A 26278-nucleotide genomic window follows, 5' to 3' on the forward strand; every position below is an offset into this window, starting at 1 on the left:
AGCACCTTGCCCATAGTCACACAAGAGGCCTGTGTTACAGAGCTGAGAATCAAAGCCATGATCTGAGTATTACTCTTATCTTCACCGCAAGACTGAGAAGAGAAATTCTAGAACAAAATTCTTATTTCCTAAACGTACTTGGAGGCAGAAGTTGGCTGGGGGTTTGAATTCATCCAGTGATGTGAGAACCAGCCCGCTCGGCTGCTTTGGATTCAAGATAAATCAAGAGGAGATTAGGTTCAGAGAAAGAACAAAAGAGCATCCTTTTCACCCCCCTGCCCTGACCCAATTCTCTAGAGCTGAGCCTTCTGATTCTGAGTTCAGAATAGTGATTGTGTTCCTTCTATAAGCGTGGGCTGATTTTGCGTTATTACTTTAGCAACCAAATTGCATCTTATCATTTAGGGTTATAATATCTTCGTAAGCCATAGTGTTAATGATGTGGTATAATTTTATAGAGTAACAAGAAAAATAGATGTAGTGTAAGGCATCTGTTTGATAATGATGATGAGTTAGGAGACTCAAAGCAGTGCTGTAGGTCTGAAGCCAGGTGCCCCGTTCTCCCTCTGGAGGTGTTTGGAGGAACTGATCTGCTTAGGGAAACTGAGGCACTTGGAGGACTTTTGTGCTGTATAATTTACATCTCTGTCCCCAGTTACATGTGTAGAATGAAGTTCCTAGTCTCTTAGACTGTCTTCTTCTGGGGAATGTGTAAAAGCAAGGTTCTGACTGCTTGCCAGTAAGGCTTCATGGTAATTTTTTTAAGAAGAAGAAGGTTTTTGCTGCAGAGTTTAACTTGAATTGCCCCATAGGAAATTGGTCCCTAAAATCTAGACTAGAATATTCCCTCATCATCAGAACACTGTTGATATTACTGTGTTTCATCCAGGAGGTATATCTAGCTGGTAGGTATAGTGACTCATAGCTTATGAAGCCTGTAGCTTCCATCTGATGGAAAGATACTAGTAAAGAATTTTTGTTATCAAGAGATACACAAGATATCTTCTTTTTTTGTTCCCTATGAACTAGTTTCATTCAACAAATAGAATTATTAATTTTCTAAATTGAAAAATAATCTCTATTCGGTTATGTGCTAGTAAAGGGACACTTGGAGCATACTGAGGGCTTGTGTTGCTTATTTTAATGTACTTTATGAAATCGGAGTGCTTTGAGTGGTGCGTGTTGTTAATTTTCTGTTGCCAGGGACAGCTGCCTGTTAGCCTTCCTCGGTTTTCCTTGCTGTGCTGTTGACATACAGTTCTTTAAAATGGTAGGGATTGAAATAAAACACTTTTTAACAGAAATATGTTCTTAACTTAGAACTTTTTTGTAGCTCAGTGCGTGATAAACCTGACAGAGCTGTGGATCATGAATCTCCATTACTGGTACTGAGAGTAGGCAAACTAATCTCTGCAGGATAATTTTTCTTTTTTAACCTGGATTTTTGAAAAAATGTCATTGTTATGTTGTTGTTTTGTTACAGATGGCCGCACAGATCCAATTTTGGATGACGTAGGGGATGCCTTTAAGCTCATGGGGGTTAATCTACATGAACTAGAAGATTATATACACAATATTGAACCTGTGACTTTCGCACATCAAATCCCTTCATTTCCCGTCAGCAAGAACAATGTCCTACAGTTTCCTCAACCTGGGAGTAAAGATGCAGAAGAAAGGAAAGAATACATCCCAGACTATCTGCCACCTATTGTTTCTTCTCAAGAAGGTGCGAAATTAATCATTTTGTTTTCAGTTTTGGTCCTCGCATGTTTGCATATTTGTGTACATCCTTGTGCTGTGTAGTCACTGCAAATTACACAGGCAAAGTTGATATTAAAGCATGGTGTCAAAACGGGTGACAGTGCTGTGGCAGAAGCTAGTTTTTCACTATTATTTACTTGCTTCAGAGACGATCTGGTATCAAAATGTGCTACGTCAACACACATTTTTATAACATGCTTAAGTTCTAGGATGACAAGAAATATTCTTTACTGTACCTCGTATGTGAAAGCCTCCCTCTGCTGTACGTAGTGCAAGAAGTTGTAAATTTGGTAAAGGCAGAAGAAGGAGGGGTAGTGAGTCTGGCACAGCATTCTCAGCACCTGGCGCTGGGTACTTCTGTTGAGCAAATGGAGCAGGGAAAAGAAAAGAAGAAAAAGAAAAGAAAAAAAAAAAAAGAAAAGAAAAAGAAAAAAGCCAACCTGAAGTCATCTTCTAGTTAAGTCTGATTTAAAATGAGATCTGTTTAAAGGCACAGTGCTTGCTTCTAATTTTCTTTACTGACATTGGCTGGCATTTCTGGTATTTTATCATTGCTACTCCAAGTGCTCTCCTTTCCTGTATGAAAGTTGCACAGAGGCAGGGGCTGAGGCTTGCTGAACAGTGAAACCAACTGTAGAAATGCAGCAAGCTGCAATGATTTTAACAGTGGCATTGAAAAAGGGAAGATTGTTGTTTTCCTTTTTTTTCTTTTAGCTACATGAAATTTGATTGCTAGCTAATAAGGTAAATGTTTGAGAAATGTAACCTCATCTAAATTTCTCTTCAAACAGTGAACGTCCTGCGTGTATGCTTTGGGAGGAAAAAAAACACGAATAAGTTTGTGGTTTGCAAAAATGCCAGACAAAGAGGATTATACTTCCCTGAAAGAGTGAAACAAAATAACACAATTCCCCAAATATTTATTTCATTTAAAATTCTGGAGAGGACAGAATCGTGCTCTGTTGTCTCTCATTCTTTTTGAAGAAGTTAGATCTCAAAGGCTGAAATACATACAGAAATTCTGCCTAGTGTAACAACGAATTCACCCAGTAAGGTGAAATCCATTACTGTGCTGCTATAAATGTTGGATGGGGCGATTTTTCAATGATTTGGAAAACAGTAGTAAAGTATAGCAGTAAGTATATCTTCAGTCTTTCTTAGAGGGTATTCAGGTAGCGTTTCTGTGTGCTTCAGTTTGTTTAAGAGAAACTGCAGTTGGAAACAGCTATCTGCTTGTGAATGAATGTCAGATACAGTGCTTCCAGTGTGTGCAGTTGTCCAGAAAAATGTTCTATTTCCAGTAACAACTGGAAGACTTGCTCAAGGTGGCAAGTGTTTCCTGACACTTTGTAGACTTGACTTCTCTACTGTCTTTAATTGCATAGAGTAAGTAGTTACTAAAGTGCTTTTGGTCTATAAAATCTCTTACCTTCATGTAACCCGGGAAGTGAAAGCGTTGTTCAGTGCAGAAACATTTTCTTCAATTGATAAGAAGATACTGGTAGCTCTTCCTTATGAAGGTTGTTGAAAGTATCGTTCAAAACCTAGCAATGAACTCTTGAGCTGGAAAGAAAAGGCAAAATGTAAACAATGTGTATGGATATTAGAACAGCATCAATAAGAGGAAAGCATAGAAGACGACTCTGGAAAGTGAAAAGGGATTTTGGCTGTGCTGTTTGGCTACTTTCTTGATACTCTCGAGTCTGATTTTTTTCAGGAGGTAAACAAACACCATTCTGTCAGAGCAGTCCCACTCCTTTGATGTGTAACAGGCTCCCGACAGCACTGCCTTTTGGGTTTTTTTACTTGGAAAATCAAACTTGAAAAACACGCAGGAAAGATCAAATCCTAAAGAGCTCAAAGCATCTGTAGAAGAATATCAGAACGTAGGGGAGGGAGAGGTGAGAGAATTACAGACTCAGTCTGGCTCTACGTGACTTGTAAAAAGGGAGTAAAAATTGAAACGAGGACAGTTGTACTTTTTTTCTTGTATGTAACTTTTTATACTCTCTCTCTTGCGAGTTAGATCCAGGAGTTAGATTTTAGCAGTCCTTATAAATAATGTATGAATCCTTTTAACACCCGAAGCAAGAAGATATTATTTCCAAAGTTGGATGAGAACCAGGAAAACTTCTAACGCCTGAGGCTAGTGTATCAGAGGACCCATAGACACAACTTCACAAAAAAGAATACTTTTTTAAAGTAGCAATTTAAAGCGAGCATTAAATATGACAGCTGAATATAGGGTTTTTTTTATAGCTGAGTTAAAATACTTAGAATTGAGAACATTTTAATTTTGAGGAAATGTTTGCTGAAAATACTGTTTGTAATTTTGTGCTCGATGTGTTTTTGTTCGGGTTTTATTTTTTTCTTTAAGGGGAGAAGGTAGATCAAGAGACTGCCGTAGGTGTTTTGTTGCACTGGAAGAAGAAGGTTTACTTTTGCAGGTTTGAGAAACGCATGGTAGAAATTCTGAAAAGTTGCAAAAACTTTTAATAGTTTGCAGATCTTTGTAGGTTAAACAAAACTGATGGCTGATGTTAGGCAGTTCACAATACTTGACTTGCTTTGAATGTGTAATAATTAGCCAGTAACAAAGGAAGGCTTCGTGTGTGTTGTGATGTGCAATGTGAATCTTTCAGTCCCATAAAATAGGAAAAATAGCTACGTCCCATTTGGTACTGAAGCCTCGAGCTCAGCTCATGCGATGAATATTTACTTACTGCTAATGATTGAGATATTTCTGGTGCTGATACAGTTAACAGTGATGTGACTGATGGTCTGAAGGAAGGAATAAGAGTTTATTAGGTGAAGTGGTATCTTTTAATTTTATCAGCTGATCCAATTAAAAGTATTATCTCTAGTTCAGCGTGACTTCATAGGTAATTCCAGATCAGTGCTTGAGCAGTAAAAAGATTTTTTAAATTGTTCATTGAGATAAAAGTCAGTGTTCAGTATTCACCGTGACCAGTAGGTGCTGCTAACCTCCTTCTCAACGCTCCATGTGTGTTTGCTGGCTGCTGATTTCCACTCCTCTAGAACTGGTGCTTTCGTATTTGCAGTGCACAGTCTACCCAGCAGTTTTTAAGATATCTGAGTTATCACTGTGCTGTTATCGAGTTTTTGGCAAAGTTCTGTCCAGCCTGAGCAAAACCTTTTCCTTCATATATACACTTAATAGTGAGAAATGCTGAAACAGCGCTCTGAATGATTTCTGAAGTTGAGGGGGAAGGGGATGACAGCACCATCTGTAATTTGTATCAGTTCAGGGCTAGAAGTTCTGTTCCAAGAAAGCACCTAGCACTTTCTTGACTAAAACTGGAAGTGCCTCATTTCAGTAGGTTGCACTAAGTAAATGATCTGGTGCTCATCCGAAAGCTGGCACTGCAAGGATCTGCATATGAAATTACATGTTTTGTAAAACAATCTGATTCAGTATTGCCATAGCAAATGCTGGTTTTTAGCAGTATTTTTACAAAGGCCGCTGAAGGAATAATTTTATGCCAATGTATCACGATGTTCACTGTCTCCCTATTTTTAATTAGTCTCCTTTTTGTGTTTTTTGGAGTTATTTTAGCACTGTTGTCAGTAAAATGTCATGGTAAACTTGTAAGACAGATTAAAGAAGGAGAAAAAAATAAATTAGTTGCAAAACATGATGGTCATGCTTTATTTCTTGCTCTTTAATGTAGAAGAACATAGTTTTGCAATAATACATCAACTTCATAGAATTTATTGATTTCATTTGAAGCAAAACAGTACTGAGTTGAAACTAGGCCAATTGAGAAAGCCCAGCTACTTTTCCATAGCTAATAATAATCATTATTACATTTATTCTGTGATACTGTGTGAAGCCCTGGCTCCTGACGTTCTCAGAACACATATCATTCTCCATTAACTAAACAAAGCCAAGTGTATCTGCTACGTGTGCAATGGTAACCTTAATTTTAAGCTTCCTGGAAACAATTTCTACCTCTATTTGATGCATTGTCGGATTTTTAATAATATATATTTCTTTAAATAACCACTTTCTCATCTTTCTCTTTCTGGGTTTGTCCTTCCCTGCTTCTGTGGCTGGGAGGCTGAAGGAAGCACGTTGCTTTTGTGCTTGTTGTGATAATTCACATTAGACCTTAATTGCTCTCTTGCCTTGTGATTGTATTGGGGTATATCAGAAGGATATGAGGGAAGGAACAGGAGTCTCTTCCCAATGTTTGAGGTGTTTTTCAGGGAGAAGTGGGTGGTTTCTAGGGAGTTAAACAATCTTTTTAATCCTTGCTTTCTTTTTCTGTCATCTGCTTCATATCTCTTTGCTTCCCACTCATAGAGGTTCAACTCCTTTTCCTTGGAGATCATCTGGAAACAAATGTAATTTGTACTGGGAATTATGTTTTGTGGTCTTTCATTCTTGATAACGTGCACTGGCATTGTATTTCTGGTCATTGGAATCAGGATCAGTTCTTGGCACGATGTACAAATTCAGATTTATTTATAACCTTTTCTGTCAAAGCATTTTCTTTCCCCAGCAGATCAAAGCATAAAATTGTTGATCTCCTTAACAGTCCTGCTTTTCCCCCCTCTTTGCTGTTGATGTGATATTGGAACCCGTTACCCACCAGAGCCTAGTGCTTGCAGCCACCTGGTAGCATTGAAACCTGGCTGTCCAATTACAGAACATCTCCAGTTGTTCACATAACGTTGGTTGGTAAAAATCCCCTTTGAATTGATGAGAACGAGTGGGATGAAGCAAAGTTGGTGATGAAAATTAACATTTTTGCATCTGATGTCTGGGACCTCCTGGTGCTAGACCTGTAACTGTGTAAGCATTAAGCATCACAGTGGCATAAAGCATTAGTGTGTAGCTCTGGTGGCTGGATATATGAGATTTTAAAACTGTCACTGGCCCCTCAGTCTTGCAGTGCTTTTTTTTGGCCGTGGTCCAGAACTGAATGTAGCAAGGATCTCAGAACAGCCTAATTTCAGTCTCTGGTTTCTTCAAGGGTTAAACAAAGGCAATACCTCTTTCTAAATTAGCATGCAATGGGCTTTAAAAAGAATACAGGGATATCAACTTCGCCATTTTGATAACACAGGTCTCTGTTTCTGTTTTTAAGCCTTTCTGCCTTTCCCCGATCTACTTTAATTGCACAGACTAACTCTTCTCTGTTCTAACAGCTGCACTGGTGGTTTAAAAGCAGCAATGATCTTTTCAGCAGAGCTTTTCCAGTATATTTGGCTGGGAAACCACCACCCATCAACAAACAGGTACTGTGTAGTCAACCAGTTTGAAGAGTTAAACCCCTTGCTAGGCTGTGAGCGCTTTGCTCCTGGCTGCTGAGCATTTGCAAGCTTCCTTTAGCCGGCCAGGTGCTGTGCGAAGTGTTAGACGCTGATTGCTTTTGTGTGAATGAGCCTTCATGTATGCATCAGGATAGCAAGGAAGAAGCAACAGGAAAAAAAAACAGCCAAAATGAGAAAGGCAGCCAAGCTTGAGATGCAGGCAGGAGAAAGGCGTTGGGAAAGAGCCAATAGGAGAGGCAGGTTTCAAAGAAAAAGGAAAATAGGAGACGGGAACAAAAAGTATACAGAAAATGTGCCTGGTTTAAATTTTGCCATTAGACAGCAGAATAACTCTTTTATAGAATGCATGCTGATAAAGCTGTAATTGGGAAGACAGCTGTATCTTTACCTTTTCTTGAGCAGTAGTATCATAATCTAAAGCATAATTTCCAGTGAAATACTGCAAGAAAGGATTTAACGAGGAAGATTTTTTTATAGGCTTAAAATGTGAAGCTAAATAGGTTTTCACCGAAGAGCTTCAGTTAATTTGCAGCATTTGAGGGGAAAAAAAATCAATGTAATAAGCACCACAGTAAAACTTTAACCATGGCAGAAGCCTGATGACATCGCTAAGATCTATCTACTATGTAGACAGAGGCATACACTATTTCAAATTCTGTGGGGTTTAGTACCTTGCTTTCCTTAATCATTCATGTCTCCGGGGAAAAAAAAATAATCTTCAACTGTTTTTGCAAGGAGAGTGGCTCTGGAAGTGAGGAGCTGAATTAAAAGCATTTGCATTGTTTTTGGAGGGGAGATGACAGATTTTCATCCTTAGCTTGTGAGGATTTTTGTGGCTTTATTTTGTCTTTTCTTATACATTTACGTTCTATCCTTGAAAGCAGATAAACCAACCTGGAACCTCACTGCATAAAAAGAAAAAATTAGAAAACAAGTTTTATAAAGAAGCTGAGTCCAATATTTGTGAAGTAGTAACAAGAAGTTAGTAATGCTAACAGTAAAAAATCATTATTGTGAAAATGCATTTTGTTTAGTTTCCTGAGCTATCAGAGTTTTACTTGCCGCATACAGCAAATGAAATACAGCTAACATGACTTTTCTCCAAGGAAATATCACCCCTGCAGAGCCAGAAGATTTTTCTGTGGTTTTTTTTTGTTATCTTTTTTGGGGGGAGGGGAGGGGGGACCTGTTTAGATAGCTTACAAGTTGTTAGTGATTTCTTAAGGATTCAAAATAAGAACTGCACAACGCAGAAGTTGCTTCTTAGAAGCCAGTCTTTTACAGCGAATTGTTTACACTGAATTGGAATGAAAGTCATGGCTTCTTTCATTGCGTTATGATGTGCAAATTGCAAGTTTGGCTATAACAAAGCTGGAGGAGAAAATGGGACTTTATGATAAAAGGATTCTATTGTCTTGTGTGTTTTGAACAGAAATGCTGTCATGATTTTAATTTCCTAGTGATCCCTTTTCAGCAAAACTTCTGTCACTTGTCTTGACTTGTCACGTCAGATCAGTTTTTTCCCTTTTCTGACAGTATGTGACTTTGTTTGCAGCCCACGTTGCTTCCTGCACTGTCTACTGCTACTATTCTTGAGGGTTTCATTTCATCTGGATCATCAGACACCTATGCACCTTTGGAAGCATAAGTTTCAAATTAGGTTATCATCTGATAGCTGTGTGTTAGTGTTCTCAAGCCTTTCAGACTTTCCTTACTACGCAGAGTAGTTTGGTGACTCTAGGGGAGGGGGTGAGAAATGGAAAGTTTATCTGCTGTTTAAAGCACACTGAAAGGGAGGAGTAATATTCCAATTTTAAGGGCCGACCTCATAACTTCTATTATTTTTCACTGCTTTTTCTCCATGTAGGAGCCTTTCCTATTTTTCATATTGTGAAACGTAGGGTTTGTTTTTTTTTCCTCTTTGACTTTCGCCACCATTTTAATGTAATGAAAATGTTAGCCAGTGAATACTGACAAGTGGCCTTTGAGAAGCAAAATTAAAATTATCTTAGTTGCTGGTCCCACAGCCACAGACCTGATTGTTACCTCCTGCCCTGGTATTTGCACCTAGCTTGCAGGGAAACTGTTCAGAACCCAAGCAAGCCTTAATTTTGTGCTGTATTGGGAAGGACATAGAAGTAGAAGATGTTGAGTTTAGGTGTTAAAACCTCACATGTCTCTGGTTTCATGAAATGCTGTCCTAAGTTTCCCCAGTGATGTCCACATTCTTGTGCTGGTGATTAACAGCTGTGGTATTTGCATGGACGTGGGGCTGGATTCACACCTGGAGTTCAGGAGCTGTCCTGGTAATTGTTCCAAATAACTATTCTCCAGATTAGGTGCTTGCAAAATAACTCGTCTTAGTTTTAGACACTTTTGAAGTGTCTGAAATGTTTCTTTTGTCTTGTGAAACTATCCCCGCTCGAAGCTATTCAAGAGTAGACACTGTACTTTGTTTAGATGCTGTTTTCAAGTCTAGCTGAGCCTAACCTTGATCTTAGCATCAGAACAAGCCGTTGTCTAGACAAAGATCACGCGTGGATTACGGGACCTGTATCTCCCTTGCATCAATCAGGTGGATGATTCATTACAAGCTTCTGCAGACAAGTATGTGGTAGAGTCCAGGTTAAGACCATGGAACTCTGCCTTCTAATTTTTAAAATTATGACTAAGAAAGCTCATTTGAATTATTTGTCTTTTGCCACACACAGATAAGCATTATAACTTTACCGTACAGCACTTAACTTCAGTGCCTTCTTCAAGTCTTCACCTTTGAGTATGTGATCCTGTTTTCTCCAACTCTCCACCAAAGGGAATATTAGTGAGTGGGTAAGTCATTAGGAAAGGATAACTCATTTCTGTGTGTAGGCAGCTCCACTTCATTCTGCAAGAGCCTGAGAAATTTGAAGTTGGATAACATGGAGAGTTGAAATTAGAAGGCAGCTGGAGACGTGACCCTGGTTCATACAGCAAGACACTGGATAATTAAAGATAATCTGTAAAGAGTGTTTTTTGTAGAATTATTCTTGTTTTGTTTGTTTTTTTTTCTTTTATTGCAGTCTTTAGATACATTAATGTCTTTCTGATGATTTGACAAGAGAGCATTTTTATAGGTTTCTTTAGTTTGGATTTTGTTGCTTTGAACAGCTGTGTATTGCGTGACTGGGTTAAATGTGATTCTATTTGCATATTATATATAAATGCATATTGTTTGGACCAGGTAAGTAAAAGCTACTGTAGCATACCTGTGTTTTTGAAAAGCAGTGTCAAACTTGAGCAGGGCTGGATTTGGCTTGTATTTAGCCCAAGGCTGGAAAACATAGGGTCTTCAGGTGGTAACACAATAAGTCACAAATTTCACTGACTTGGTTTAGATTAATGTTTCAATCATGGTTATAAGTGATGACTCCACGCTGCCAGAGGTGATATTTTATATGGAGAGATAAATTTAAGTTCAAGCCTGTGTGTATATATTTAAAACAGCCCAATAACTTAAATGGCCTTTATTCTGGCCACTTTACAATCTGCAGCATTCAACTTAATTTATTTTCTTTGGTGAACTTGTTTGCCCTCTGCATTCATGCTGTTGATGTCTGCTGCTTTCCCATTCCAAAGAGTTGTGTTCAAGGAAGACTCTGCGTTTCATGTGTATTCTTACAGTTGGGATGAAGCATATTTTTCTTCAAACGTTATGAGCTCTTTTCCCTGAGGGGAGGAGGATGGTACTGATTCTGTGTGTCTGAGAGGTACGGCTTAACAGATTGGCCAAATAATCCATTCTGAATTGGAGAGTGAATAATTTTAATACCCCTTATCTTGCATAGATTTTTGTGGATACTCATCTCAGCAAATGAACTTTGCATTTCTAAATGTTTAGAGCAGCATGTTCATTCAGGTATAGCATACTTGAATCTTAATATTCTCCAAGTTTCTGGGGATGGGGAACTTTTGTTCCTGGCGTATTTAACAAAACTGTTTGTGCTTGCATGCAGACAACGTTAATGATGTCTGACAGTCACAATTGGGAATAGTGTGGAGGAAATAATAGTTCTTGACCAATCGCTAAAACACAGGAAGTGCTGGTGCCATAGGAAGGGAGAGAAACTCACTTTTCATTTCCTTTCGAGTCCAGTGTGTTCAGATTAGCTTTCAAGGGAACTGAGATGTAGCTCTAAGGATTTGGTCTTCAATGGAGTGTTACCTATGCGTGGAGCCCATCTCAGCAGGCAGTTAGTCAGCAGCCAGGAAAGCTCTCATAGCTCAGCTGCTGGGTATCCTATTGCAAATTAAATATGAAACAAGGATACATTTGGTTTTGCATGGGAAACTTTAACACATGCATTAGAGAGGCTTTCTTTCTGTTCTGAATATTTTAAATCACAATATTGCTGAAGGTGATAGCTCTTCTGTAATCTGTCAGGGATATCTCTTTTCTTTCACTGTTTTAAAAAGAATTGATAGATTTTTACCATTCCTGCCTGCAATAGTTTTAGTTTTAACACAAGTTTTTACATATTCAGATAAGCAAGAATAAATTGCGAGGCATATTGTAGTATTGTTTTTTCAGCGTGTGTGTAAATGTAAATATTTGCAGTATGATTGCAACACGAATATATATTAATGTATTCTGAAGACCAAAGTTGAGGTTAAAATCACCCACCCTTCCTTATCCAGAGAGCTTGAACTGGGATTTTTTAGGCAGCCTCACAATTACAAGTGAAATCCATCTCAATTTTAATGAGATCTAGCCATTAGTTTATCACCCTTTAACATCAGACCTTATATTTTTCGTAGTTGAAAAGGATATCCTTAAAAAAAAAAAATGGTATAAACTCGCACTGATTTTGGTGAACTGAAAAATCAAAGTGGGATTTTACAGCCATGATGGTGTCAGTTTGTATACTGCTCAGTCGCACTCACAAACTGCTGCACATGGACGTTACTGCAGCTCATGCTGGCTGTCAATAGAGAGACAATACAATCATTTTAGCGTAGTTAAAGAAAGTAATCTTCACCTGAGTTCTAAAGCAATAGCATCTTAATGTTTATGTTGCCTTCTCTTAGATGTGCTGATTGTCACTGACTACAGTTGTTGCATAATCTGTCTTTTTAAACATAAGATGTTTCAGGCTAAAGCACAGCATTTCTCCAAAGCCTCACTTGTAGAAATTGGTCCATCCTTAAGGAGACTTCCTTCACAGAGACATTCTCTCTCAAAAGGAGCTGAGCACCTCGTGTGCACTTTCTATGCGTACTTTGGTGTAATTTTACACAGTTGGGGTGCTGGTGTAAATCTGTCATATTAAAAACCCACAGTGTTGCTTGGTAAAAGTCAGAATGGAGGTCATGTATGGAGCCAGGAGTTGGATTCAATTCTCACAAGTCCTTTCCAGATTGGCACCTTCTAAAAAAATGCCTCCGCAGTTGTAGAAAGTGAAGAATGGGAATTAATTGATTCTTAAACTTATATTTTTCAATATTTGTTATTGGTAGAATTCAATTTTGTACTTGTGCAGGACGTGTGCCCTGTGCTCTGCCGTGGTGGGTTATGATTGTGCTGTGACTTTCCTAGGCTAAACCAAACAGGGTTGCTGCAGTGTTCATACAGGAAGCGAGCACAGAAAAAAAACACTGGAGCAGGAAATGGTGTTGATTAGTAGATGGCATTTTATAAGAAGCTTGCTCTGCTGCTGAGACCAGCATATTTCAAATGAGATGAGAAATTAAGTCCTGGCCACTTGTGGCGATTAAAGCCTTGGTGGCTCACTTTTCAAGAGCAGCATGTTAAACCTCCTGGCGCGGTTCCAGTTGGGTTATAGAGTTCTGCCAACCTAAATGCCCCAAGCAGTTTCAAATTCATTGGGTAAAAACCACTCGGCGCTGAGTAGCCACTGCATCCTCCCACCACGACTACTGTGTTTCAGTGGTAATTCAAATAATTGTGAGTTGAGGCCAGGTCCTATTGACTGAATGCATGCAGCAAGCTTTTTTCCTTTTTTCATGGCAAATCCAGCAGTGGGTGTGTGTTTTCTAGGTTGGTGCTAGACCTGTGTGTAATATGGATAATAACTTCCATGTGATATTTTTCTATCGGTGTGTAAAGAAAAGGTGTGTGGGCTTTTAGAGTAATTATATGCAAAAAAGCAAGTTAGAGGGACAAATGACTATGATGTGCTGAGACAGAAAGGTGTGTGATGTGGGGAGGTGTTGCTGGCTGTGGTATATTCACCACCAGAAGAATGCATGTTGGGGTTAAATAACTTCCAGTAGCATTGTGTGAAATGGAATAATTCTTATCAGCCCCCAGTAGAACAGCAAACACTCGTGCTTTCAGACTGCAGTGTTACACATGTGCTTATTCTGTGCAGCAGCTATTGGCCTTATCTAAATGGAAAACCCTTTCCAGCTTGAGAACAACTTAGCAACTTTTTAATATCAAAAAGGGCGCATTATATACAACGCATGTACAAGACTCAAAGGAACATGTATGCTGCCTAAAGTTTTTGGAGTTACAGTGTGTGTACGCTAATCTCCTGAGAGTTCATTGCACCATGCTTTTATCAAGAGCAAAGGGAGCCGAGCCGGAGGACTTCTGTATGCAGTCACTCCATCTGAAAGAACCAGCTCCTTCTTTTTCCGTTCAAGGCAGCATGCCCAGAAGTATGTGCACATCGCTCCTATCAATACAGTCACAGGACTCTGCCTTCCTTTTTATGTGAAAATAAATGAAAATGTTTTAATTCCTTATTGTTACACAGCAGAGGAGGTTTCTGCTATAGTTTAATTGGTTTAGATCTGTTTCCCTGTGCAGTGCATCTTTGCGTTAAGCTGCTGTTACCTTTAATGCTGCATAGAAGAGATGAAATGCAGTGGTAGTGTCTCAAGAGGAAAAACTTTGTTTCCTTTTTACAAAGAAAAGCATAGAAATGGCTTTAAAAAACTGCTTCTTTTGTTTATCACAGATGACTTCAAGGTGACGGCAGTTCAAACTGCTCGGCTTTGCTGCAGCCTCTCTGTGTCCAGTTTTGCAGTTTCTTTGACTTAATTGGTGTACGTTTTGCTTTCCCTGATAATCTTTTATGAAAGGGCAGTGAGATGAGGGAACAACTGAGCTTCAGAGTGAGAGATCCCGTCCAGAAGTCGTGTCCACGCAGTATCACATGAACACGGAGAGAACACGGCAGCTATCAGATAACACGCTGAACACGATTCTCCAGAATTAGGTGACTTTGTTTCCTTTCCTGTATTTAGTGTCCTGACGTCTAACAGAGGTCAGGGTTACTTTTTGAACAGCCAGAAATGCATTAGTTCCATTCTTTTTTTGAACAGTAGTTCATTTCTTTCTCTATCATTAAGACAGCAGCTGTAACCTTTTCATTTTAATGAGCCAAACCTTTGTTCAGACAGGAGCCACTCCTGGTCACAGGTAGCGTGGTACGTGAACATATTTAAGGCAATCAATTGCTGTAAGGAACAGCACGCAAAGAATAGTCCTGCTTCTTCATCCAGAGAACCAAATTCCTAATTGCAGCAGAGTTTACTAAAAATGACATTTGGCAAAAATCCAGAGCAATACTCAGCCTCGTTACCTCTAAAACAAGAGGCAAAGTAGCTGTTCTGTCATCACACCTCCTGATATAATAGATGACAAGTTAGAAACACGTGGAGATGTTTTTACTTCCATTTGAAAGTGTATTAATCCTGTACTCGCCAAGGATTTATATTTCTTAAATGTTAACTGCTTATACCAACTTGTGTAATGTATACCTTCGCTCGGCCAATGCAACATCAAGGCTTTATTCTGCAAAACTCAGTTCAGTCCTCTCAGTCTTTAAGTTTGCTTTTCGTGTGTGTATCTCATTTATAGCATTCATAGTGAAGTATGTTCTTAAAACAATAGCAGCACGATTTGGTTACATACAGCAAATGAAATAATATGAAAGACATAGGCTTTCTCTAATTTGAGTCTCCATAGCATTTTGTATTATTGCTGTATGTTATAAAACGTGGCTATAAAATACATTTCACAAGTAGAATGTTTTAAAATGTGTTAAATTTTTTTTTTAAATTAGTGTCACTAAAAGACTAGTAATAATGGTTATTGCATTTTAATTAATCTTAATAGAATGTTTTTTTCTAAGTTTACTTGAAATTGCTGAATAGATCTTTCTACCATCACCTTTTTTCTTGCTTGAAAACAAAATAAAGAGGTATGTACCTTGTGAGAGTGGTTTTTGTACACCACACACTAGCTTTCAGAATGGAGACTTTGGGATGGAAGCCGAGAAGAGCAAAACAAGCACATGCAAAGAAAATTAAATGTTTAAGGCTGATCTGAGCACTGCAGATCAGATAACTACATTCATGGTGTGTCTTCTTGGGAGGTTGTATAAGTACTTACTATGCAGTAATCTCTGTTAAAGAATAAGAGCTTAGTGTATGATACACCTGGCACAGTTTTGAGTGCTAGGTCCAGCAGTTTGATCCTGGCAGTCAGGAAACCAAAAAAATCCCAAAAGGCAGGAAAAAGAGTCTGGGTGTTGCAATTGCTGGAGTTGGGGAGAAAGTGAAAACTAAAACATCTGTTGATGAAGAGCATGCTGTGTGATTGAGTAGAGCCAAAGCCATCAGAGTACACCAAACTCCTGGCAGTGTCATTGCCATTCTGGTTACAGCCCTGGGAAAATCACAGCACCATGACCTGTTTCCATTCTGTCCTGTGTGGCGATAATGTGGGGAAGAGAGATGATGGCTTGGAAGGAGCCAAACCCTTCCTGCAGCTGTGGTGTAGTTCCAGCATATAGCTCTATGCGGGCAGGTTTTGGTTTGTGATGGAAAAGGGATATTCACCAGGATAAAAATGTGTCTGAGGTTTTTTATGGTGACAGGTAAAGGGATGGCACTGAACTAATTAGCTTGATTATTAAACACATAAGAGTAGTGTTAAAAGGGCACTTCTGTGTGGTCATATTATAGTGCTGAGCAGAACTCAAGACCAGTTGTGCTTGGGTGCATTGTCTGTCCAGGAAGGCGTGCTGTATTGAGATGTCTTTTGGATTCAGAGCATTTGAGAATTCTGTGCATTAGAAGTTACACAGTAGCCTTGTACAAGAGACACTGGGGCAGCATGTGTTTGAGGGGCTGTTCTCAGAGACTACTTCTACACCTTTTTGTCTGATATTCCACAATAGATCCATCTAATGACAAGTGGGAATCCCTGCTGAGAACAGGAGTCCATTGGTACAGGGTAAGGGGTTATGCCTGCTCTGCTACGTGAGCAGATGGGGGAGATGGGTACAGTCCTGTTGTGTGCAGACTAATTCTGGGGCGTTCTTGTATTCCGTGAAGCAATGGAGCTGTGTGTCCACGGACTGCTGGTCAATATTTGGGCTTTGTTAATGAGCCAACTGTTTGGAGAATACGTTGCGCTGCTTTTTCTCTTCATCAATCTTTTAGATATCTTGGAAAATGAGGTATTTTTTCTTTCTTCATAAAACTCAATCAGGTGAGATCTGGTGTTCTCAAATAACACAGCTGTGGTTTTTCACCATAGCTATCGTATCTCATTTGCTGCTTAATGCAAATTCAGTAATCATATCAGTTCAAACTTCTATGTTAATTGCACCAATGTGTTTTTAACAATAACTTTTTACAAATCACGGTAGAACTATGTAGGTAGCACTCTGTTTTCAGAGGAATTTCCAACTTGAAAGTGCAGTAAACTTTATGTTAGCTAGAAAATCCTGAGGTGTAAAAGTTCTATATCACTCTTCTCCCTTCAGATACCACACGTGCAAAAATTTTATAGCATTGTTCCAAGCCTTAAGTAGAAAGAAGTTATGACTTAAGGCTATTGAACACGTAGCTTTCAGACAGCTGCAAGTTCTGCTATTTTTAAACGCTTCTTTGCATTCACCCTATTCGATGCGATAATGTATTCAGTGCACTTTGATTTAAAACACTTCTCATATCTTAGCTGCTTTTGCTAATAAAAAAAGGTGCGTGGAAGGAAATATTTTGTGAGATGAAATAGCTGAAGTCATAGGGCAACTTTCTCAAAGAAATTGAGCTTCTGTGCAGAATCCATGTGTAAGAAGTTGTATTTTTAAGTTACAGCTGTTTTGTCTTTTTCCTGAGAATTATAAGTGTCTGAGGCTTGATTTAAAATGGAAATAGCCAATTTCCAGTATAGTGTCACTATCAAATAGCTGGAGAGAGAAAATAGATACAGAAGAATTATCTGATGATATCTCGTCTTCTGCTTTCAATGCGCTTCGCGTTTAATGCCAAATAAAGTGTGTGTGTATGTGCCTATGGATGTTTCCAAAAGGGACTGTAGCCTGTGTGCTGTCTGTGCTCAGTGAGTTTTGGTTTTCTTTAGATAATTTCTGTATTGTTTTAAAACGTCATAAGCTCTTTTCCCTCACCTTAACTTTTACACGTGTATTACTTTGCTAAACGAAGATGTTTAGCAGTTCTTTATTTATATTTTTTTCTGAAAGCGCAATCTTTCCAGCATTCTGGAATCTTCATTTTTCTGAAGTCCCTCCTAATGTGTGCACAGCTTTTCAAGCTGGTGTGTCCTGCCACAGCTAGAACTTGGTTTTGGCATACGGACCTGCACTGCTCCCATGCAGTGCTGTGTGTCTTTGTCTGCAGTGAAGGCTGCCCGAAATGCTGCGGTCGAATTTGCAGTATTGTATTCCGTGTGTTTCTTCTTAATTAGTAGGTTTCTTGAAATTAATATTGTTTCCTGCACGCCGAGATCAGCTTACTTCTTCTAAGCATAATAGTTTATTTATGTATGTATTTCTAATAACTGTCATTTTCTATTAGTGTCTGCTCCACGCTCTCAATCTTGCACCTTCTGACAAGGTTCATTTAATGGTATCACCCCTATTTTTAGAGTTTGCTGCAGTAAGAATGTGCCTGAATGAGACTCGTACTAGATAGCTCTCTGCATTTATTCATTCCCACTCGTCTTAATTCTTTCAGCCTGTTTAATTTTTTGTCCCAAGACTTTTCAAGTAAGATTTTGTGATGCTGTCAGATATTGAACTTTAAAGCTTCTATTATAGTCTCCAGTTATCTGTTATTTTTGTAGTTCTTTCAGAAGAATCTAAAAATTGATCAACTTATCTTTTTTTTATTTTTATTTCCCCTGTCTAATCTTGTAATGTTTTTTGAGCACATCCTAATTCTGTTATAGGTTGAAGTGGTGGTTGTTAGGGTCATTCTTCTGAAGTGCATGTATATTCTGGACTTACTGATAATATTAATTAGATACATGTAATAACAAGCAGCTTTAGTAATTAGCAACCCCCTGATAGAGACGGCACAATAGTTGGAGACATGAATTTTTTTCGAACAGCAAGACAAAACGATTCAGATGCTCTGCGTGTCCGTGTCAAAACAATGTTGTCTGCTACGTGCAGACTTCTTGATAGTGTCTATAGGATACACACTGTTTGGTACTGACTGTAATTCTGGAACTTGGAGTGATGGGTGCTGCCTGGGGCTACTGAGAAACGGGAAGAAAAATGCAGTGTGTTGGTTTTACATCACTGAAAATCCATTTATTCTATCAGAGTTCTCTTACAGAAATGGGAAGGTGTTATTAAGGAAGCAGGAGCAGTTGGAAATGGAAACAGCAGCTAAAAGTTAAAAAAGAAATTAAAAAAATAAAAAAAACCCTCGTCCCCCTCCAAACCCACCCAGTGTAAATTGCAGGTAAAGAAGGACTTCTCTATTTGTCTGTCTCTTATTTTCTACGGTGTTTGTTCACCATAGCTAAGATGTTAATTCTGTTTTACTGGATGATGTGGCAAGTGAAAAATCAAAACCAAGGGGAGAGCAGGGGAGAGAAACAACCCCGGGCTGTAGCCTCTTTAGCTCAGTCTCAGCACTGCTGTGGCCTTTTTCCTGCTCTCCTGGCTCCTATTTGGAACTGGGATGTGGCTGTAACCCAGAACAGTCCTTACAGCAGTTTCCTCTACTGTTCTTGCACAAAGTGCCTCCAAAAAAGGATGTGTTGGCACTGCACTGTTTTGAGACTGATGATCCAAATTTGGGGACTCTGGTCCAGGTTGCCCAGCCAGTGAACTTACAATTAGATACAATTAGATACAATTACTTTTCCCTATTAATCATGGTTTGCATACCCCTTATTCAAGTTTCAATTCAAATTCCCATACATTTTCTTATAGGTAAAGCCTCGTGTGAGATACTAATAGGGAGCAGAAATAACAAGGAGCAATGACTGAAAATCCCATGAGTTGGACTCAGTGATCCGTGTGGGTCCCTTCTAACTCTGGATATTCTATGATTCTAAAATTCTTTGCTTTCACAGAGTGGCTGTTCTGTGTGCTCTGATGAGCAGGCTGTGTTAATAATGTTTTGTATGTGAAAGGAACAAACTGAATAGTCTGAAGACTCAGGAAAGGTATCATGTTCCCTATAGGTGTCTCTTAGCAAAGTTCTTCCAGTTTGTTTCTTACAGTTGCACAATTTGTTTCCCTTCTTCAAATTACTTCAGGCATTTGCAGTACTTCTTCTTTACGTCCTTAACTCTCAGAAGTTTTTTTTTGCTGCATTTTCCAGGCACCTTTCAAGGAAGGACAGTTCTGATCTGTTCAGCAGCTGGTGCAGTTTGGCACGAGTTTGCTACCAATGTACACCAGTCACTTCTGTTCTGAAATACGAGTTCCTTTTTGTTAGGTTTCCTGTCTTGTTTTTTCTTTTATTTTTTGGGGGGAAAGATCACATTTCACTCCACTTTGATAAATTATAAATCCTTAAACGAAAGCTGCTCCGTGGGCTAATATTGTAGCTGTACAAAATGCATTGCTGCCCTCACCAAATCCAATCTAAAAGCTCTGACTCCATTAACTTTTACAGTAGTGATCCGTGGAAAAAAAGGAGTTGTCCATGTAGGGCTTTGATAGCGATATGCTGTCTTGGAAAACGTTTCTTGTGTTTGCTTTACTGTACGTAAAAAGGTGTGCCTATAAAATCTGATCTCACATGCTATTACTTATTTTCACGTTGTGGTAAATGTAACTGCAAAAAATCAATTAGAGGCATGAATATATAGCAAAATGATAAATACGCTCTTGGAAAAAATCTGCTTTGTGTATTTTAGCCTGAGTTCGTCGCTGTAATAAATAGTCATCATGAAAGCTGCCACGCACATCCCAGATATTGGCAGCTCACCATATATCACTGTATTTTAGCACACATAAATTAAGGTATTCTTTCTCATTTTCACTGAGCAGAGAGCAAAACATACCCAGAACAAGAGCTGGAAAAATACTTGTAAGACAAAAAGCACGGGTTTGTGATTTGATGAAGGCTGATTTAGAAAGTTGTGGTATAGAAACGTGTTGTAGGACTAACAATGTGCAGAGGGGGTAGCTTATACTCCCTGTTCTTAGCTGTCGATCCTCCATTTCCAAATAAACTGTGGAAAGACTTGTGAATAAAATAAGATTTTTTTTTCTCTAACAGAGGAAAAAAAAAAGTTTGTTTTCAGGGAGAAGAAAAGTATTTTTCTTTCCTCTCTTTGCCAGCGTCTTCATCCTGCCGTGCTGCAGGGACTGGCAGCAGGCAGAGAGGAGGGAGTGGGCAGGCAGCGCGGCTGCGGTGGGCTCAAACTCAGGGGAAAGTGGCTATCGGTGCTCAAACCCCAGGTGGGGCATTGATGTGAGGGGCTGCTGTGTTCTTCTGTGTCACCTGGATGGGGAACTTCTGGCCATCTGGGTTTTGAGATGAGTGAGCAGATAGATCCCTATGAATTCAGGATGTTTTAAAAATTGTTTGTATATATTTGATTGCAGTAACCTGCGGATCTGCTCTTCCCATGTCTTCCTTATTTCAAGGAAATGTTTTTCCCTTTAATTGATTGCTAGGCATTTTGCACACTGAACAGTCAAACTTTTTGTAATTTTTCATTATTTCATTGACAATACAGGAAATCTTGTGATTCACAGCCTGCTCTATTTGCTTAGCAGTACACGCTGAATTGAAGACTATTTCTTTTAGGAATAAAATGCAACAGCGTAGTGCAGCCTGCAACTACTGGGAAGTGATGGATGCCAGATTTCAGATTGCATAACTGAGTAACACAGCTCCAACTCCCTTCAGAAAGCCAAAAAGCAAGGCACCTTATACGTGCTTTTATTTCAAGTCTGCACATTTAAACGTGCAGCAAGTGGACTTTTAGGATTCAATGGTAACAAGGAATTTTCCATTGTTTGTATACTATTTTTAGTAAGCTGGTAGTTAAATAGTTTGGTCTAGCTTGAACATATGATATTGTTGCACATCACTGATGTTGCATTAATAATACACATTTTTTGTTGTAGTTGCACTGATGTGCTTCAGCACCTTGACTTAACCTTTGGTTGGTATGCACGTGTCCAGTGGAGGCTCGCCTGGGGAAAAAAGTTCAATAGAAACTTGTCAAAATCAGGTTTACAACACAGATTTGAAATGTAAATAGCTGGTATGTGAGGAAAGATGCCTGACTCTTCAAAAAGAAATAGTTTTGAACTCAGCCTTTTCTGTACTACTGTGTAAGCAACTTCTATTTCGGGACGCAATTAACCAAAAGAACCAGATGCAAAACAGAGGTGAATCAGGATGCAGAAAGCCCAGGGCTTCTAACAGTAAATAAAAGGGCTGTAGGGATTGTTAGGAGTTCCTCATTCTTTGAAATTAGCAGCACCTGTAGGTACTCCCAACCCTGAAGGTTTATACCTACTTCTAGCATCTAGATTTCAATCCATTGCACTTGATAAAGATCGCAGAAGTCGGTGTCCATATCAAAGCGTGAGTGAGCATCCTGTGCTGGCTCACTAGCACTGCCATCTAGATGAGCATCTGCTAGATTGCCACCTCACAGGAGACTTGCAAGCTGTTGGGAAAGTTACACTGCTCTACAGTACATGCAAAAAGCTCTGATGTTTTACAGTGTTCTCTCTCGTTCAAAACCACAAAAAAAAATTAGAATTCTCCAGAATATTTAAAGCAAACCAACTTTTATTTTTCTTACTACTTATTCTACTTAAATAATGTTATGACTGCCATCTAATCCAAAGCACCTTTTTTTGCAGGTGACAAAAGCTATTTGTGAGTTATTTGGTATAGAACTAGAATTTTGGGAAAAGACGCCACCATTTTAGCAGGCTGAGTGTTTAATTTACAGCAGTTGAAATTCTTAAAACTTTTGTTAGAGGAAAAAACATTGAAGTAGAAGCCACTACCTGCTTATTTCTCTTATTCTGCCAGCCCAGGGATGTTAAGGGAAGATCTATGGACATGGTCAGTTTTGAACTCAGGTTTTACAAATATGGAACGGTGGTCACTAAATACATCGGTCATTCTGAAGTAATGTGTCCTATTTATTTCCATGGAAACTGCAACAGATATGGAGAGCACGGTAGCACTGTTTGATAGAGAAATTCTCAGCTACAAAACATTTTTCAGCACAGTCACCATCATTAGCTGTGCATTTTCACCAGCACTGAATAATAGACTGTGTGCTGTGCTCATAAAAATCTGCACCAATGGAGGTGTCTTGCTATTGCCACTGCTGAAACGCACTGTCCACAGCCTCATGTGCTCATATGTCAGGTGGGAATGTTCAGATTCTACTGCCAAACCATCACCTGATGTCATGGGCCAATGTCACAAAATGGCAGGCATTACTTTTGGAGCAGTGCCCATAATTTCCCCAGACACATGGAATTAGAACAGAACGGTCAGGGTTGGAAGGGACCTCAAGGATCAGGAATCTCCAACCCCCCTGCCTCATGCATGGCCACCAACCCCCACGTTTAATACCAGACCAGGCTGCCCAGGGCCCCATCCAGTCTGGCCTTGAACACCTCCAGGGATGGACGGGGCATCTACAACCTCTCTGGGCAGCCTGTTCCAGCACCTCTCCACTCTCTCTGTAAAGAATTTCCCCTTGACATTCAACCCAAATCTTCTCTCCCTCAACTTCAAACCATTTCCCCTTGTCCTGCTGTTATCTACCCTTTCAAAGAGTTGATTCCCCTCCTGTTTGTCCTGCTGGCCCACTCACTTGGGCCAACCTTCTTTTACTCAGCCCTTTTGAAATCCCTCTTGTAACCAATGGTGGTGGTGGTGGAACGGTCATTTGGTCTATCTTTAGGGAAAAAGGGATGGTAGGGAAGCTGGCAGAAACTTTGTGTTACACTTTTTGGTCACACTCAGATCCTTTTCTCCCCAGTTCAGTTTCCCCTCTCACACTTGACCATCTGGATGAGAATTCTGACTCTCCCAGTGGTGCAATGGCATTTCGTTAGCAGATTTGCAGTGTTTTGAGGGAATGTCCATATGTGCAATGAGATGCCTGGCTGCGCATCCTGAGCAGCTACTGAGCGTTATTTTGATGCATCAGTAGAGGGCACTGTTGTTGCGTTAAAAGCACTTGAAAGTCTCGTCTCCAGCTTTTCTTGATAAATATATATATATTTTTTATTTTGGAAAGTGTTTAATGTTCTCCATGTAATTAAATTCAGCTCCCTGTATAATTAGCAATGGAGCCTTATTCTCTGTGCCACTGCTGTGGATAGTATTATTTTTGTCTCTATTTGCCTTCAGTCAATGCAAAATACCGTTGCCTATCAGAATGAAGAAAGTTTTATTGCTCTCTCTCAAAGCTAAGCAATATTTAAAGGTGGAAATATAAAGCTGTTTAGTTAGTTTCATTTAGTTACTCAGTGTAAATAGGAAACCTTTAAAATTCCTGCTCATGGCTCAGGAAATAGCAGAATTAATGCGCCGTAATAATTTTACTTTTGTATCTGAATGTGTGTTGTAATGTTGTCGGGTTGTCGGTACTCGCAGGTTGTTACAAATACACATGCATATACAAATACCCCTGGTATTTAATTAGGTGGGAGACCTATTGATTTTATTTGGCAGATATTTTTTTCTTTAAATTGTTTTCCTCTGTATCTTCGCAAGAAGTTGTGCTGCGTTGGTGCTGCTTAGCATATTGAAATATTAAATGCAGAGCAATCAGGCGTAGTTATTTTTCATTAATTGCAAATGCAGAGTAATTACTATGACCTCGAAATAGTTTACTTGTCCAAATACCTGTAAACATTCTACTTTTTTTCTGATTTATGAAGTCCAGCTACAAAACACTGCGTTAGAGAGAAATAATTTTCTGAGGTGCCGGAGATCTTAAATCGTAATGCTCTGCATTACCTTCGGGAGCTCTTATTGCTCGTAAGGACATGATATTTGGAAGATGGAGGTCTATTAATATTCTGTTGCGTTCTGCTCCTAAACTGGCAAGTACATACAGCATTCATTATAAAAGCCATGTTTGAGTTTTCTTTCAGAAAGCAACTCTTTGTCCGCAACTGCTTGAGTTACACGAACAACCTGGAGAAGTTTGCGTTAGAGATTGAGGGATATGTTCTGCCGCAGACTGCCAGGATACTCTTACATTCCTTTAAAAACCAACCACAAAAGACATCTTCCCCCAAATCTCCACTGCCTTAGAAATAGCTGGGATTTTTTTTTTTTTCCTCCCCATAGTTGAAAAATGGTAATTAAGTTATCGTCAACTAAAGGCGTAGGGAAGGAGCACCGAGGAGTCGGAATCGAAAGCGGCCGACTCCACGCAGCTCTGCAGGAAATCCCAGGCTCGAGGCTGGGTCCTGCATGGCCCTGCTGCCTTTGGGGGCTGTAGGGTCTCCGTTAGGGTCACAGGGTCTCTGGGAAGTGAGGATCCAACCCGCTGCAAACGGAGTGCTGTCTCAAGGCCAGTGCCGTGTCCGAAGTTGCCACTAGGATGTGGCAACTTTAAATAACAAAGGCCAAAGTTGATTGTGTTGCTTTTTTTCCGTGTAGTGCTGCTATGCAGCTGGCTTTTGCCTCTCTCGAAAAAGCACGCTTACAGTGTTACAATGCACAGCAACATTACTGACGATCTGGCTGTAAATATTTTCTAAGGGGAATAATATTATGCCCAGGAAAACTGTAATTCAGTGTACAGTGCTGTTCTTTGAACCTTTCTTCCGTGTGGCTTCCTATTTATTAATGTCTCCTTACATCTGTTCAGTAGGCTAATGCTAACGCAAATTCTTGTTTCATGTGAAACATTAATAGTGATGTACTGCTCCTGTATCATCTCTGTAGCTGTTATCTTTTGTATGTTTTCCCCATGAGAGGCTATCGCAGGTTTTTAGCCCAGACTGTTTGTATTCGACAAGGTCAAGATAAGTTTTATCTCTAATAGATAAGTCAAGTGCATTGGGATCGATACACTTACAGTAAAATACATTGGCAATATTTATTGCCAAGATCCTAATGAATTTTTAAAGCTTGTAAGAATCTGGCAGTGCAGAGGAGATGCCTTAAATGGTTGTTTCTAACAGGACCTGTGCAATTACAACTTTGTAAAAATAAAAAGTGGGCAACTTCATGTTTTTAATGGGGATGGAGCTTTGAGCTCCCCTTTCCCCAGGTCCCAGCAGATTCTTAGGGCACAATCATAGTATATGTTTGCTTTCTCTGTTAGCTTGAGAGTATAGGGTTTTATGAGGCCTGTTCCCAAATAGCTTCCTTGTGTTGTAAAGTTGTTCTGTTTCGTAGTAGGTTCTTAAAATTTTACCTTCCATTTGTATTGACAAGATAATTGTTTCAGCTCTGACGGAGTAGCTTAGGCCACTTTCATTTGTGATAGAAATTTCCCAGGGTACATATTTATGCGGTTAAATCAATAAGTGTTTCATAATCTCTCTAAATACTTATGTAACTTAATAATTCCATCCATTATGGTGCAGCTACTTAAATATGTATTTTATGTAGGGGCATTTAAAAATGCAAATTATAGGGATTATTTTCCTTCAGGCTTTGTATTTTTCTGTTGCATCAGATAGAGAGTAAGAAAATTAACCCGCAAAAAATCCTACCAAAGTAATACTGAAGATCTGACTTACATCCGGTGAAGATAATTTGTTGATAAGACCGTGTGACTCATTCAAACTCATTTTGCTTTCTGTGTTTTCTGCAGTTGATCCATACGGCACAGCCCTGGTGCTTTAACGTAAGAACTAAGTCAGGGAGCAAGTTTCCACCTTTGCCCCTGTCCCCAGCCGTGGAGCCTTTTAGTAATACACGGCGGTGTATTTTTGTAGGTGTGTTTTCTATCCCTTCTGTCTTCAGAGCACCC

The 26278-nt window shown here is 39.3% G+C and overlaps 1 protein-coding gene across 1 annotated transcript in view; it reads left to right on the forward strand.

The window, feature by feature from the left end:
* The window catches only part of TAF3 (TATA-box binding protein associated factor 3), a 113480-nt gene that overhangs the window by 8766 nt on the left and 78436 nt on the right, over positions 1 to 26278 (forward strand). Inside the window, exon 2 of the mRNA XM_048943634.1 lies at positions 1484 to 1726. Coding sequence (XP_048799591.1) covers positions 1484 to 1726 — 243 coding nt within the window. The remainder of the gene's footprint in view (positions 1 to 1483; positions 1727 to 26278) is intronic.

This window comes from Lagopus muta, chromosome 1 (assembly GCF_023343835.1).
Source record: "Lagopus muta isolate bLagMut1 chromosome 1, bLagMut1 primary, whole genome shotgun sequence".
NCBI lineage: Eukaryota > Metazoa > Chordata > Aves > Galliformes > Phasianidae > Lagopus > Lagopus muta.